The 16,520-nt window shown below is 48.7% G+C and overlaps 2 protein-coding genes across 5 annotated transcripts in view; both read left to right on the top strand.

The window, feature by feature from the left end:
• Nucleotides 1-8,492, top strand: part of PUSL1 (pseudouridine synthase like 1) — a 67,723-nt gene extending 59,231 nt beyond the window's left edge. For 3 of the 4 annotated variants that reach the window (XM_067567258.1, XM_067567259.1, XM_067567256.1), the window contains 2 exons: nt 5,936-6,098; nt 8,127-8,296. In XM_067567258.1, the coding sequence (XP_067423359.1) occupies nt 5,936-6,098; nt 8,127-8,158 (195 nt within the window). In that variant the 3' untranslated portion in view covers nt 8,159-8,296. Of the gene's footprint in view, nt 1-5,935; nt 6,099-8,126 lie in introns of all 4 variants that reach the window. The other variant, XM_067567257.1, reaches the window with a different exon arrangement.
• Nucleotides 8,493-9,933: 1,441 nt separating this feature from the next.
• LOC137165492 (lysophosphatidic acid receptor 6-like) lies at nt 9,934-15,975 on the top strand. The gene is made up of 2 exons (XM_067566783.1): nt 9,934-10,819; nt 14,125-15,975. The coding sequence occupies exon 2, from the start codon at nt 14,245-14,247 to the stop codon at nt 15,322-15,324; it is 1,080 nt and encodes a 359-aa protein (XP_067422884.1). The 5' UTR covers nt 9,934-10,819; nt 14,125-14,244; the 3' UTR covers nt 15,325-15,975.
• Nucleotides 15,976-16,520: the final 545 nt, after the last annotated feature.

Genomic DNA, 16,520 nt, shown 5'->3' with positions numbered 1-16,520 from the left:
TTAAACGCCCTGACGGTGAACGCCCAGCGACTGAGCAGCCAGAGGGGCGTGACCTGGAAAGGACGTATTTCAGGCCCGTTAGATGTTCCTGGAAAGGACAATTGAGAGTGAGAGCGTCTCTCCCTCAAAAGGAGCGTTTCAGGCATGAGACAGGAGGTTCCCCCCACATACACCGTCTAAGCTCCATCGCTGCCCAACTCTATCTCATGCGACCTGTTATCACAGCCTCTCCCATCCCTGCAGAAACCCAGCTCAGCTTTGAACCCTTTGCACCAACCTCTCCGTTACTGCAATCAGGATGCATTTTACAAGGGAAGCAGGGTGCCAGGAGAATTGTCACAGGGAGTGTGATTTGTTTGCCCCCTGTGTAACATGAAGCTGATGAGGAGATCGGGGCCTGTGGCTATCCCAGATCCCGAGGGGTAGCCTGCCTTTAAATCAGGCAAACCTGAAACACCGAGGCATCGAAGTTAGATGCACGGCAGGCAGTGACCTCTAGTGGGACAATGTAAAATGGCATGTGTCTGGATGTGTTGTTTCTTCGCTCTTCTGTCAGATTCAGCTAATATGGGCTTGTTTTATCCATGCTGAAATGTAGGATCTTGGCAGGTAGAGATGGAAAAGACCTAGCTGTCTTGAGCAGGGAAGATTCATAAAACATGTCAGTGCTGTGTTGGCCCATCAATCTGAAAATTTAGAGAGAGAAACCAAACCCCACTTTGCTAAGTGCCCTGGGAGCCGGCAGGTTTAATTGGATTAAGGCATTAGTGGGAGAGTGATGGTGTTTTGTCTTGATATAAATAACTCCTCTCTTGTTTGACCTGTGCATAGGTTTAACAAAGACAAACCAGATTAGTTGCTCAATGGACTTCAGTTTACTCCACCGTAAATGCAACCTCCTGGATAATCGTTTCCTGCTCTTTTATAGTGTTGTGCTTAGGTCTCTGCAGGATTCGCTTTAAATTTGTTTCTTCATTTGAAGGGCACAAACAGCCGAATAGAAGACCGAGGGGACATGACAACAGTTTTCAAGTACATAAAAGGTTGTTCCAAGGAGGAGGGAGAAAAAATTGTTCTCCTTAACCTCTGAGGACAGGACAAGAAGTAATGGGTTTAAATTGCAGAAAGGAGAGTTTAGGTTGGACATTAGGAAAACCTTCCTAACTGTCAGGGTAATTTAGCACTGGAATAAATTGCCTAGGGAGGTTGTGGAATTTGCATCATTGGAGATTTTTAAGAGCAGGTTAGACAAACACCTGTCAGGGATGGTCTAGATAATAGTTAGTCCTGCCTTGAGTGCAGGGGACTAGGCTGCATGACCTCTCGAGGTCCCTTCCAGTTCTGTGATTCTATAACTAAAACAAATAGAAATATACCTTAGATATTAGCCCTAGCCTTCTCTTCGGTGCAGGCACAACATACAGAAGTGGACTTGTTTTTGCACAACAGCTGTAAATGTGGCAGCTTGGCGCCTGTGAGTTTGATTTGATTCCCTCGTACAAATTTGGTCTGTATTATGTGTCGCCGGTGAAATCAGGTAGGTGCTCAAAATCAGAGGCTGGTGGAAAATCTGGAGAGTGACTGGGCGAGATGAGGTGATGAGATAGCAGCGGTGGGGTACAAGTTAAACCCACAAGCAAGTGCTGTCTCTGCAGCATGTTACGTGGCCCAACTCAGAATGGCAGTGTTACTCCTCAGCCTGGCAATGTGTGACACACAGGCCGTTGTGAGCATCTGGAACACTAGACCTGGTGTCTCCCCCGAGGCTGCACGGTAGCTTTCCTCTCAGTGCCTGGGATAACAGACAGACAGTTCGGGCAGTATAGGGGGGGAACCTCACCAAACACTGCGCCCAGCTCGAACGGCTGGTCGCCAGCGGGCCAGTTGGAATTACGTGTTAGTGCAGTGGTTCCCAGCCTTTTTGGCTCGAGGGCCACCAGTCTCCACCAGCAGCTTTCCCCCTTCCTTCTGCAGCCAGAGGGAAGGAGTTCTGTGAAGAAGATCTCCCATCCCCCTGGCTGCAGCTGGGAAACCGTGCACTCCACCTCGGTCCCTAGGCAGTGGCTCCCTTCTGCAGGCAGGGGGACGGGAGATCAGCGCTCCCCTCACTCTGGCTCCAGCAGGGACCCCAGCGCCTGACCTACGCGGAGCATTTTCCATGCTCCCTGCTACGGCCAAGGGGAGGGGAGCGCTGATCTCCCGTCCCCTTGGCTGCGACAAGGAGCCTGCACCAGCAACGCGCTCCGCCTGGGTAGTTAGGCAACGGTTCCCTTCTGCAGCCAGCGGGAGGGGATCTGCGGGCCACTCTGAAAGACCCTGCAGGCCACTTTTGGCCTGTGGGCCACAGGTTGGGAACAACTGGGTTAGGGGCTTGTGTGCGTTGCAGAGTTCTAGGGATGCTGGAGCGGCTGTTCCAATGGACAGTGAACACAAGGGATGAACTCCCAATCGCTTCCCTAAGATCCGGGCCTGACCCCCCCGCTCCCAAACAGCTGGGAGAAAAAACCTTTTTGTTAAAGTTCAGATAAGGGCTGAGGAAGTTCCAACTCAGGTTTTCGGCTCCTTCAGCAAAAACAGACATGATATTCCTGATATTTCCTTTTTTTTTTTTTTTCATTATCGGGTGGCACCATAAAGAAGTTAAAAAATTAAAAGGGTACCAGCATCATTTTATTTCCACCTCTGCAGGTCACCTAAAAAGGAGGATCCTGATGGCTGGAAACCTCTGATGCCAAGTGATTAGCGGTGATAGAATTCCAATTTTGCCAGCAGTTTTTATCACAAAATGCTTCCCTAACTGTGTATGCACAGCCAACAGCCCTGGGAGCTGCGATGCAGCTACCTCTGGGTTGGTGGGCAGCAGCGAGGAACACCGGGCATGACAGTGAGAGGGAAGACACCAGGGCAAGCGCTGTTCTTATGAAAGATGTCCTAGGATCTTTCATAGCCAGACAGGACCTTGGTTTTTAAGAGTTCATACGAAAACCCTGCACACGCTTAGCTGCCTGCAATTGAATTTGTGTGCAAAATCTCAGTTAATCCTGCTCTGATTCTTACCTGTGGGTGAAGGGAGACCAGGTATTTAAAATCTTCTGCTGAGACCGCTAAGCCATCACCTTGGGGTGTAATAGAAAGAGATCATAGACAGGCACAGAAGGCAGTGAGAGGCAGCTTTTCGTGGCATGGATGCTGGAATAATTCTCCCCTGGAGTCATGTGGGCGAAGGCAGTGCGGGAGCTGACTGGCAGCCGGGGAGGAGACAGCTACACGGCTAATGACAGGCTGCCAGGAATATAAAAGGGAGCAGGTAATTTTTTAGTGTCCATTTTTGCATAACCACAAAATGGAAGTGTCCTCTCTTGTTAGGGGCCTGATCAAAGGCTTAATCGTGGCTAGTATTTCTACAGTCCTTCCCAACCCCTCTGGACCCCACTGGGCTAGCTTTGCCCATGTAAAGGCAGCCAGGAGGGGCAAAAGGCCTTAGCCCTGAGAGGTACAGAGCCCTCACCGCACCCGCTGACTATCCCCTTGGTTTTGTGGCTCATGGCTACCACGTCGGCTCTCACAACAGAAAGCTGGGCTAACAGCTGGGCATTGGGCATGTCCAGAGCTCTGCTACTGATTGACTCCTGGTTCGTTTCATCCACCTCTTACAGCTTGTCTGGTCGCCCACGAGCTGTCTGGGGCGGGGACCGCCATGTCCTACGAGGGCTCAGTGGCAGCCTGCATGGCCATGGCTTTGGAAAAGCCAATGTGGGACTTTCAGAGGTGACCTTGGGTGCCCACTTTGAGATGCCTTAAGAGGGCCCGATATTCAGAAAGCACTGAGCATCCCTCCTGCAGGGTCCGGCTTCCCTTCTGATTCTGTCCAACAGCCTTAAAGGGACGCTGGCGGATGTGATGCTAGCACGAATGGGTGGGGAGTTTCCATGTTGTGCATTAACTCTTGTGGGGGCTGTAAAGGTCCCTCCCCAGCTGTACTGTGAGCTCTGATTGGATCACTGCCGACGCCCGGGCTCCTGCCCCCACTATGGCTTTGCCTGGAGAGGAAACGGGCACAGCTGTTGCTGATTGCGCTGCAGTCTGGCTGCTTGTTTGCTGGCCCTGACATCTGTCCAGCACCGGTGTGTAACTTGGACAGTAGGTGCCTTGAAAAACCCACCAATGGGTTTCACTTCCTAGCAGCCTTATGGAAACCAAGCCCAGTGTACCAAGCGTTGTACAAGATGAAAAAGATGGCCCTGCCCCAATGAGCTTACAATCTATCAGATGCTGTCTCTCAACTAGTGACAGCGCGTCCTCATTCCTACACGCATCTTTGGTGCTCTAGTTTTTAGTTTTGCTTCTCCTGCATGTTGGCAGACGTTCACTTTTTGCAGAGGAGCTGTCGCGCTGTGACCACTCGTGTTAATATAGCTACTGTAAGTGGGCATTGGCCTGTCTGCAGAGAAGATCGGTACCTCTGGCTTAGGGGGCTGCTGACCTTGCCACCAGAGATGGACATCGTGGGAGCAGGAGGCACTGGCAGATGCAAGTGTCAGAGGCACCTCCGCAGCCACTTCTCTTCTAGGCTAAGAGTTGTCCTTTCCTTCCCTGTCCCTGGAAGAGGGGTAGTCGTGGACCACGGGCCAAATCCGGACTGCCAGACGCTTTTGAATGGACCATGAAACCTCTTTATTATCTTTATCGTTGTTGGGTTTTTAAAAATTTTTCTGGAGTCAGGACCTTGACTAGACCTTGACCAAGAAATTTGGACCTTGGCAAAAAATAACCGACGAGAAGATGCTCAGGTGATTGGCATGCTACAAAGATGGTGGGTGAGGGCAAGATTCTCCGTGTAGCGCTCGATTCCTCCCGGCGTGGATGAAATCGGTGAGCGGCAGGGGGAAGGTTTTATAGAGGCGTGTTTGAAATATCACATTGCTGGCTGTGGGGGCGTTTCCTCCTCCTCCTCGCCTGACTCACTGACTTTTTGAGAGAGAAACAAGCCCCCAAGTCTCCCCCGCCTGGAAATGCTGTTGCGTAACTTGCGTTTGAAAGCCCAGCTGTGTCAGGTGCTCGTTAGTTTCCTGCCGCAGAGAGATGTGTGGGCGCTGCTGCGCCCCTGCCTCTGCTCAGCTTTCTCGCTGCCCACGCGTGTTCTCTGGTTAGAGGCAGCATTGCTGCGTAGCCAAGTGTTTCTCAACCTTTTGGCTACCAGGGACCGGCTTGCTGCCTTCCTAAGCTGTGTCTGGGAGTTCTCTTGGAGGTGCCACAGCAGGATTTAGAGAAAGACTAGTGTCCCCCGCATTCAGTGTCATCGCGAGCGTCCTGGTTTGCCAGGGGCGGTTGTCTCACGATATAACGCAGGCGTCCCCAGAATTTTGCCAGCCGTTCGCCCCTCCTCCTTTGGCCACTGGAGGTCACTGTGCTGATTTGTGCTACTGGGAGGTGTCACTGCTGCCTGCCATCCCAGGGCACCTCCGAGTGGGGCAGGAGATGCCCAGCGCCCTGCTAAATAAGACACTTGCCCTTTGGGACCGGACTGAGGCACATGGGCTAGCTGGGACGAGGGAAACAGGCAGTCTCACCGCTGTGCTGTGCGCACAGAGAGCGCTCCAGTCTCCAAAATACCCTTTGTGACGGGAGCTTCCCCCAGCTAGCTGGGCAGGGAGATACCTCAGCGAGTGGTGGCAACTAAGGAGGCCTGCAGGAGAAGCCGACACACAACATGTGACGGCAGGGCTGGTTTAGCCGACCTTCCTTTGAGCGAAGGGGCTTAATTTACCAGTGGCCAGTGATGGAATTCGCGTGGGCCTCTTGAGTTATGGGAAGTTGCATGTCCCTGCTGGTTTAAACAGAAAGTGCCGGTGCCGTGCAGAGGGTTATTAACATCTGCTTTTTGCAAGGACGACAACCGGGCGGTATTTCTAAGCCGTGTTCTCTGTTGTCTCAGGTACGGAGGATGGCAGGAGCTCTGGTAGCAGTCGGGCAAGGGAAGCTAGCTCCTTCTCATATAAAGGAACTGTTAGAGTGTAGAGACCCGCTGGCTTATCCACTGAACACCATAGCTCCGGCAGCTGGACTCTTCCTAAAATCCGTGGAGTACGACGAAGCTGGTACGTGAACCCAGGCAGGGCAAGACTCCTTCAGTGGCATCGGATCTGCCTCTGAGGGGAGCAATAACTGGCACCAGCCTTCCTTCGAAACCGTCTGACCCATTATTTATCTGACAGGCTGTTTAGAGCCACGTTCCAGTGAGTGCCAAAGGCATACCCGGGCGCTCGCTGCCATTTGACATCATCGAGTGGTGTGTTTCCTGGTCGATCTCCGCCTTTGTTCGTTTGCAATAATGTTTGCAAAGGGCTTTGAGATCCTTAGATGAAAAGGGCTGTATCAGTACCAATGAACTACTAATGCCGTGTTATGGCCATTTTGAGAAGGAAACTGAGGCACAAGAAGGTGCAGCAACTTGCTTAATGTCACAGAGCAAATCAGTGGTAGAGTGAAGACTAGAACCCAGTAATTCGGGCACCTTGTCCCCTGCTCTAACTACCTGACCCTTTCCTTCCCAGAGATAGGAACAGAACCCAGGATTCCAGACTCTGTCTCTAGCTTCAACCAGTAGATTTACTACCCTCTTCAAATATATAATAGCGAGCAGAGAAGGACAGTGGGTGCCATCCAAATTTGCTTGCGCCTTCATTCACACCTCTCACTGTGCTGTTACTGCACAGACCCTGTAATGATCAGGCCTGCTGCTTAACCTGTACGGAAGAGGAGACAGAAATCCAGGTTGCCCCTGTGATCGTGGACATGATATCTTTTTAAAGCTGTTTATGTCAAGTACAGACTGATGAAGTTGCGAGGGGGAAGCCCAACTCTCTCTTAGAAGATTGTAAATTAATACAATACAAAATTCATATCCCCTTGAGGGACAGAGGATAATAAATGTTTTGAACGAGGCAAGCGATTTTATTGCAGGCAGAGTGTGATAAGATGAAGTCTTGCTGGGGCAAAGCCTACATTGTTTCTAAATCGAATACAGCATTCTGTGTTAGTATCTCATTAAAGGGAATAAATTAAATCTTTGCCGCCAAACATGCTTACTTGCATCTGATGAGATTAGTGATAAACTCCGAGAGAGGAGGAGGGGGCATCAAATTACTTTCTAGCTCACTCTTGCTGCTAGCGTTCCCGTAGTGACAAGGAAATGCGAGCCACCATTGTGAATGATACAATCCTAGAGTAACTAATGGCGCTATTTCATCCAGAGCTCTCAGAGCCCTTTACAAAGATGTGTGTTATTGCCCACGTTCTACAGATGGGGAAACTGAGGTAAAAGTGATTTGCCCCAGGTCATGTGGGAACCGTGGCAGAAGCGGGGAGTAGCACCCAGGTGTCCTGACAGCTACACAAAACTGGGCCCTATCTGACCAGGTCAGTTGAGGGCAGCAATATGGGGAAGCTTGTGTAACCTGTATTCCTGTGCTGTGTTGAGAATGCTTCAGATCCCAGCGCTGTCCCCAGGCACACGTCAGCAGCCGTGAATAAACTAAAATAAATCACCTTCTACAGGCAGTGAGGGGATGGCAAGTGGGCTTCTGGCTCCAGCTGGGGCCCCCCCCATCTCCCTGGAGTGCCCTCCCCGTGAGCCACTTCCTCCCTCTGCAGCTCACTATAGACTCTTCCTCTCCTCTTTAGCCGGTGATTCCCTCCAGGCCCAGGGCGAGCTGGTACGAAGGATGTACACAGAGCGCCCATGGCCGCTAGCCCCACTGGCCCTCCCCGGGATAAAGCTGTCAAGGCTCCCCCAGGCTCTGTTAAACTGGGCTTAAGTTTCATTTTTCTTGGCGGTGCCACAGTGGGATTTAGAGAACGAGCAGCAGGGAAACAAAGAGCAACACCGGAGACAAAGCAGAACTCAGGGGCTGGCCTTGGAAACACTTGCAGCCTGTCGTTTTTGGCCCGTTCCAATGGCACGTCTCCCAAGAAGCGCTGGCTGCAGCGCTGCACGGCCATCTGCCCGTGTTCGTGGGGACGGAGCCCAGGCAGGAAATGAAGAAACACAGAAACTTAAGTGTTTTCAGGTGGGCCTGGCCTTTTCTTTCTTTCCGTATCAATGTTTTCCCTTTTTCTCCTCGCAGCCGTGGAGGAAGAAGGTAACGCGGCAGAATAGCGGCTCTGTGAGAGTGAGACGTGCAGCCGTGCCTGAAAGGACTTCGTTGTTGGCGGCTGTGCAGCGGAGATTTCCAGCACTCGCTTTGTATGCTGCTAGGCGGCCATTTCTCAATAAACCCCACTGATTACGGCTCGAGGCAACGCCACATCATTTGTCCACGTGCCCAGAGGCTGCCAGGATGGCAGGAGTGGTGACTGGGTGACGGGCAGGCGGTTGGTTTGTCGATTCTAAGAGCTTTGGCTCCTAGCACTGGCCACACGCTCACATACTGTCTTCCCGCAGCCTCCACCAACACAGGGGGAAGGGGTCTGTGTGGGTGGAGGGGTGTCACTTCTCAGAGACACGGCTGCAGAATGGGGGTCACACCACAGCAGGGAAACCCCCGTCTCCACTCTACCCCTCTTCTTTGTAACGCCAGTCCTCTTCCAGAGTAGCAGGAGACATGGTCATTTCTGTATTATGATTTACGTGTAAACGCCCCCACCTCTCCTGCCTTCTTCCTACAGCTGGGTGGGTTACGTCATGAGCCAGACGTTCTCAGTTGTAGACCATAATGTTGCTCGGCGGCTGCCAGCAATTGCCCGAAGGGTGGGAATAACGTACTATTAGCTTTAGCCGAGCTCAGCTACCCGTCCACACCCCAGAAACTAGTGCTTCCTGCGCTGCCTCCGCTGATGCGCTGGTGCAGAGGATTCTGGGTGCGTCACGGGGGGGACTGGTTGCTGCGGCCGTTGCATGATCAAGGCCTACTTTATCCCATCGAGGAAGCTGCGGTTCATCTCTCTCCTCAAGGTCAGTAGTCTCAGACCAGCTACTGGGTGGCAGAAGCGTGGGACCTTATTCTCCACACTGCTGGCTCATCTGGCTTGAGCCAAAAAATCACGCTGTTTCCATGTCCACCACCAGCAACGACTCCAGAATCTGAATGAAATTGCTGGGTTAGCTGCAGGAAGCAAAATAGGCTCCAGCTTGCTCTTGGGTAGCTTCAGCATTGTGAGCTGCGGATGGGGTGTGATCTTATCAATGCACAGAGCGCACCTGAGTCATAACACAGAAGCAGAGCGTGATGGAGGACACAAAGGTACTTTTTTTTTTAATTAAACAGGATCATTTTTAAACCTCCCGTTTTTGCCTGTTTTATGACTAGGTCTGATACAAGCAGCATCATGTCGCCTGTTGATTGGGCTGGCTCATGCATGGCACCAAAACACCAGCCTTTCCTGAGTAGGCTGCTGTTTGCAAATGCCTCTGTACAGGCAGTTGAGTACCTGGGACCAGAGGTGTTGTGCACGGACATCAGTTGGGAGCTAACCATCAGCCCGCCGTGTGCTTGAGGCTGGGCTGTTTTGCTGTGTGTTATCACGCAATAGCTCTTTTTTGTGGCAAAAGTTTTAGGCAGCGAGCATGAAACAGGAGTTATAACAGCATCTCACGCTGCCTTTTACTCTTTTTGTGGTGTCTTGGGGCTCAGTTTATTGCTCAGACACAAACTTTCGTGTCTTGTGGCCTTTCCAAAAAGAAAAATAACCATCGCTCAGCTAAATACTAGTGATTGTCCGGGTCCTGCTGCAAAAATTGTGCTTTGTGCACATTTAAGGTGCCCACTGTCAACTTCATTCATTAGCCCCCCCCTCCTCCACAGGTGCCTGGGTTGCAATTATTGAGAGGGACCAATGCACCTGGCCAGAGAGAGGGTCTGATTGGCAGCAAATTTGGCTTTGTTTTCACCTTCCTCTACCCTATCTCACTTAGCCATTTCCCTGCCCTTGTGGGGATCTCGGCCAGTGGTGCATCTTGGTCCTTCCTGTTCGCCCCCTGTGGCACAAATAGTTTAGGTTGGTCTGGGCTGTGATACTTTTGGTTGCTGGGGAACAGTGTGGGCTTGTGATATTGTACAGGGAGTGAGATGAAACACTAAGACCCTAAGACAACGTGTCTCCTTGACTGTAGGGCTGGCATTCAGAACCCAGCGCCTCAAAGTAAGAGGGTGCATTTGTTATGGGGTGGTTGGACTAGATCCCCAGTAACTCAGTCAGACACGTTAAAAATCCTCTTTACTATTGAGTTGCAAGATTATGCAAAGCGCATTAACTCTTTGACAGCCAGGGGTCTGAGTTTGTGATGGTGAAAAAGTATTTCATTCCCTGCCTGTTGTTGCTAGTAGCAGGTTTATCGATGGACTCGGCTTCTTCCACCCACGGCTGGAGAGGTAAGAATTTTCCACTTTATTCTCTCCCTTCATGCACAGCACATTGGCTCCTACCTAATTTATTTCTTGAGTTTCTAATCCCGATGGCACAAGGTGAGTTGCTTTCTTAGCACTAACCATTCCCCTTGCACTTCCAAGGAGACCTAGAAAATGCCACACCATCTCTTTCACAGAGCCGGGAAGGTTATCATGGGTCTCTCAGTAGGGGTGGTGTCTATTGATGTCTTACCACTACTTCATGCAGCTGCTTGAATAGCATTAGCTCTTCACTTCCTGTGGTTTCTGTCTGCAGAGCAAAGTGGGTGGGTTTTGTTGGATGCTTTGCAAGGTAACTTGTTCTGGTGCTACGCTTCAGACAGGAGAGTTCAGCATCAAACCTCTGCTTCGTGAAGAGTCTTCAGAGGATCCCGTGGCTTCGTTGCATTTTTCAAATAAAATGGTCTGGGCTGGTGAGTAAGTTTGTTTCTATTACTTCCGTATCTGGATTTGTTATGTGATGCCGTGTGGCGCAGAACAAGGGCAAATGGCAGCCGATGGGTGGCTGTCAACTCATCCACAAGTGCAGGCTCTAAAATTACAGTTTCTTTACAGATGGTCTCCCCCCAGAAAAAAACAAAAAAACACAACTTGTGGTAAAATGAAAACAATTATCTGTTGGCTGTATGTCCAATAATTGAACAACCCAACTTAATTAGCCTAAGGATCTGGAATTAGTTGGTCAGTTCCACATTTTGAAGCTAGTGCTTTACATCTCCACTTCAAAAGTAAGAACATTTAACCACTCCCGTCCTTGTTTTAGTGTCTGCATTTAAAAAAAAAAGGAATGCTCACATGTTAATACAAGCTGCGTTAGATGGAAAACCCCTTTCCAAACTAGCAGGCTGAATTAGTTTTGTAACACACATGGTCAATGTTTGGAAGTGACCTACGGGCTTACATAGTAACTAATTTTTTTTTATTTGCTTTAAATATCTTGTTATTGCTAATTCCTTCCAATTGGATGTATAGGGAATGTCGCATATCTGATGCTATAAATAGGATGCCATCAAATCAGATTTGAACCAAAATTCAAATTTTGTAAAATAAGGTTTGTCCTGTGACTAATGGAAATGTTTCCATTAACACCAACAATGGAAGCGTCTTTTTTTTTTCCCCCCTCCCAGTCAAAACAGACGTTTTCCTCTTCACCCTCAGGTTTGCAAACCAGAAATTTTGCACCAGGGAAAGCTTGACAAATGAAACTCACACTGGTGAGTTCCATTATCTGAGCTGAAATGCAGGGAGTAAAATTGGCACCAACAGGGCAGAAACAATTTGTTTTTTAAAGACATTTAGATCCTGGCCTTACCATCTGATTTACTAGCAGGACGGGGGCCTTAGGGTAATGGGAGAACCAGGAGCAAACCATGTAATTTGTTTGCAATAGGGAGATGTTGACAGTGTACCGGGGGAACTAGGTGCTTTCCCCTAGCTTTGTGCGATTGGGAGAATCATTTTGATGTTTGGCCTATGTTACCTCTACCCCCTGCTATATAATGAAGATTCTTGATTTATTTACCTCCTAGGAATATTGTGATGCTAAATTGTTTGTAAAGAGCCTCTGAGGGAATGGCCTATGTGAGTTATTTCTTCCCTCTCTGATCCTCATTTTTCCATAATTAATCCAAAGCAGGTTCACTGTAAGGAAGTAGAGATCTAAACCCAATTACCAAGTCAGCACCAAGGGCTGACCTGGATGAGCTCCCTTCCAGCATACATTTCACTTCCTTTTTCTGAGGCTGGTGAATGGAAGAGGCTGCCATCCTCTTTCAGTGGGGGAGGCCTAGTTTCTGATCCCTACTTAGATGGCAGCTTTAGCCCAGCTGTGCAAAATTGTACTCGCAGGAGGCAAATAGAACATTAGTCTCTCTTTTCATCATGGTAATGTTGGGCAAGTAGATTTTGTGCCTTGGCTAGTCACGTCTCACACTAAGACTGCTTGAGTGGTGAGCATTTGCGATTTTTCTTTGACTTGAAGGGGTCGGTGGTGTCACTTCAAAATGTAAAAATGGAACATATGGGGGGGGGGGATCTGCATTTTCCTGCGTGGTGGTACCTCTACCTCTTACTGACTCAGTCTGCTCTCTCCCACATCTTGTGTTAGTGGGCAGTAAAATTAGTGTCTTTCCTTTCCTCCTGCGACCTTATTTCCATTCTTTAGCCTCGCTGCTTAATTAATTTGTTTGCATCCTTTCCGCTCATACATCACTGACTTATTCAGCTCACCCTGGCTGCTCCTCAGATGGAGAATTAAATTTTAGGTATCTCCACAACCATTGCAGCCCTCCTTGTTTCTGTGCATTATCCCGTATGTTTGTTTTAGGCCTTCTGCGATGTGTTCTCAGTCACCCTCTTTCTTGTCAGGAACTGGGTCAAATCATAGAGCTGTTACTGCAGGTTTAGCTCCTGCTCTGGTGAAATTCTCTTGCCAAAGAGATCTGGTTAATCTGAACCTTCAATAGGAAGAGGAGAATTCTGCCCTTTACTCCTGGTTTGCCACTGCTTGGTTTTGCAGTTATTTCCCCTTTTCTCCTCCGTTATCTGAAAGACCCACCCCAACAGAGCAAACAAATTGGCACTACAGGACAAACAGCAAGTCTAACAACACAGAGTGAAACTATTCCCCCCCCCCCCACTCTCGTGTCATAATCTTCGGTGCTTCTTGTAACAACAGTACAAATGACAGGAAGTGTGATGAGACTGTACCCCTTAAAGTATAATAAATAGCAATGTTCTACTTTCCGAGGGCCACCCACGCACTTCACAAACAATGCATTAAATTTCACCACCCCAGGGAGGTGGATCCCCATTGCTTTGAGAAGTTATTTGTATTACAGTAGCACCTACCTGGCATCCAGGTCTTGTGCTTGGCTCTGTAGAGAGAAACGAGCCCTGCCCTGAAGAGCTTGCTGTCTAAGACAAGGAGAGGGCATGGCAAAAGGCACAGAGAGGTAAAATGCCTTGCCTGGAACAGACCCCAGGTCTCTAACTCCCAGTCTGATGCTCAAAATCATGCTACCTGTCCTAAATTTGGATGCCTAATCTCAGCAAGCTTGGAGCTAGCTTCCACCAGTGCTGAGCACCTAGTCTCATTCAGAGCTGTGGGGGGTTCAGCACCTTGAACTCAGACACTGGCCCAAGCTGGGCACCCAGAATTAGGGGACATGTGGCAAAGTCATGCAGCAATAGCCTGGCATTAGCCCTCAGTCGGGAGTTGGTTCTGGGCTTTAAATCGCACAGTGTCTGTTTTAACTTGAAGCCTTTCCCACTTTCCCCTGCCTGCCGTTTAAAACCACAGCAGAGAGGCTTACAGAGTGAGTGATCTGGTGAAACAACCCGAGGGTAATAAATGGTACATAGACCGTCAAATCCCTGGAATAACTCAAGTCCCACTCCCACAGGGGTCACTGTGTTCACTTCAAGGAATTGTCATAAGCAGTACAGCACAACTCTGTCAAAGGACGGACCAATGTTTAACACTTCAGCACCTCAGAAGTTAAACGGGTGCATCCCTTACATATTTTATACTTGCTACTGTAAGTGGTCTCCTGCAGCTGCTTAATCTCCAACTCTGCTCCTGTTGTAGGTGATATTTTTCTGGTAATTTTGTGGAGCACCCTTTCCCCACCACAATGCTTATTTATCTGACTGAGCTTCAAAACATTTTTAACCAGAACTGGCTGATGTAACAACACAACTCTTGTTCTAACCACAGGACAGAGAGCTCCTTGAACGTTGGACGTTATTGAAGGTAAAAAAAGACTGCTTTATCCTCCTTTCCAAAGGGGCTCATCTACGCTATCCCCACAGACTGCCTTCTCCTGCAGCAGAAAGCATGGCAGGGGGACAGCCTAATGCAACAAGAGATGATGCCGGTTTGGAAGCAGACTTCCAGTACCATCTCTTCACTATCATCTACAGCATTGTCTTTGTACTGGGACTGCTAGAAAATGTCTTAGCTCTGTTCCTGTTGACCTGCAGGGTCAACCACACCTCGCATTCCTACGTATACCTCATCAACCTGGCTGCAGTAGATACCTTGTTTGTTTGTATATTGCCCTTTAAAATCCACTACCACCTGAACCAGAATAATTGGATCTTTGGGGACATGGCTTGTAGGATCACTGGGACCTTGTACTACATCAACATCTACCTCAGCATTGCCTTCTTCACCTGCATTTGCATGGATCGTTACATTGCAGTGCTGCACCCATTCATCTACTTCAGGATCAAAGTCACCCACTACTTGATGGTGGTCACGGTGCTTTGGCTGGCTGCTGCAAGCGTCATGATCCCACTCATCCTTGGGGGGCCCCTGCACAACAACGGTACAGGGAACACGACCGCTTGCTTTGAGAACTTCACGGTGACCAGCTGGACCCAACGCATGTTGCCCTACAATGTCTGTGCTTTGCTGTTTGGCTTTGTCATCCCATTCGCCATCATCCTGATCAGCTACCCACTCATTGCCAAGCGGATCAGCCAGATCAAGCACAGCATTCACAAGAAGAAGGCCTTGAGGACCATCTACATGATCTTGCTCATCTGTACCCTGTGCTTCCTCCCTTATCACCTCACTCACCTGCTCCACTTCCTGATGAAGATCCAGCTCATCCAGAATTACCAGTTCATTTACAAAATGCGCCGGATCACTTTGGCCCTGGTCAGTTTTAACTGCTGTCTGAACCCCATCCTGTATTACTTCACCTCTTCCAGCAAACCCTGGCATCTCGGCCTCAAGCTCAGATCCAGCTGTAAGGTTTATACCATCTGCGACAGGAAAGTCAATCAAAATTCCCATCCTTACAAAAGCAAGCCAGAAGTGAGACCACAGCAATGGAATGAACTGACTTTAAAACAAGGTCAGGAAGTTATTTACCCAGAGCTTATTGGTTCAAATTCCACTAAATTTTGAGTAGTAGTATTCAGGTAACATCCTGAGAGCACGGCATTATTGTACTAGGTGCTGTATACACGTACTCTTTAGGGCAGGGACTGTCCACATAAAGTTCCAGAAAGCAGCTGCCATGTTGCAGGACTATGAATTGGTGGGTGGGGTCAGTCCACTTCCCAGGGGACCAGAATCTATGTTACAACCCCTGTCCCCATCCAACTCTGTGTTAATTGGCAATGGTGGCCTCAGAAGACAACATGAAGATTAAAGCAACTGAACTATTCCTCCCTTCCCCCAGCTCTAGGGCATAGTGGCAGAGGCATCTGTGCTGTGAATAAACAGGACTGCAGTCTCATAGGCCTTAAAGAGTGTCAAGAATGTATGGCAGTATTTCTACTTCAGTGTTACTTATTAAGCAGTACAAAACAAAATATAAATCCTTTGTTAGAAAAGTGGTGACAGTGTAGGCTAATTTCCAAAGTAAACTAGGCAATTGGTTTTCTGCTATTTAAAATATCCTTGTAGAATAAGAACAATTCCAGTCTGCATGTACAGTATGAAATATATAATCTGTCTTCATGTAACTGTTAATGAATCAAATGTGAATTTTCAGAGTTAATGGACCTGTCCCAGTACAGTTTGGCCCGACTACTTCACTGAATCATTTCCTCATCTGCATCCTTTTCTCAATTTTTTTTTTTGGGGGGGGGGGGTATTCTTTATTTTAACTATTGAGGCAGTCCGGTCACGTGTCTATAACAAAGGACTGGGCCTCAGAGTGCTGGATTCGAATCCCAGTTGCTCTGCAAGACCTTGGCACATCACTGAATCTCTGTGCATCTATAAAATGGGAATAACCAAGCACCTCAGAGCGGCGTTTAGTCCTTTATTTGCTGAATACTGTGAAAGTTAGCTTTGCTTTCTGTCTGTCAGGGATGTTCTTCCTCTCAATAAGAAAGGCCCCCTCTGTACAGAACCTCAGCTTGAGTTCAGGCTTCTCAGCTATTCTTCAAGGAGTAAGGGATACACAATAATAGCTAAGTAACTGCTTAAATATTATGCTTAGTTTAACCATGTAGAAGAACAAACCATCCTAAATTTGTTTTGCATTTTAATTCTGATGACAAATAGCTTTTAACAACAGCTTTTTTTAATCCTTCAGGACTGCTTTAAGTTCTCAGCTCATAGCAGTGTTCGGTACTCTTAAAGTTGACAGC

The sequence above is a fragment of the Emydura macquarii genome, unplaced genomic scaffold (genome assembly GCF_026122565.2).
Source record: "Emydura macquarii macquarii isolate MOO-44397 ecotype Brisbane River unplaced genomic scaffold, CSIRO-AGI_Emac_v2 contig_2768, whole genome shotgun sequence".
NCBI classification, from domain to species: domain Eukaryota; kingdom Metazoa; phylum Chordata; order Testudines; family Chelidae; genus Emydura; species Emydura macquarii.
This window is presented reverse-complemented; position numbering and strand designations above follow the sequence as displayed.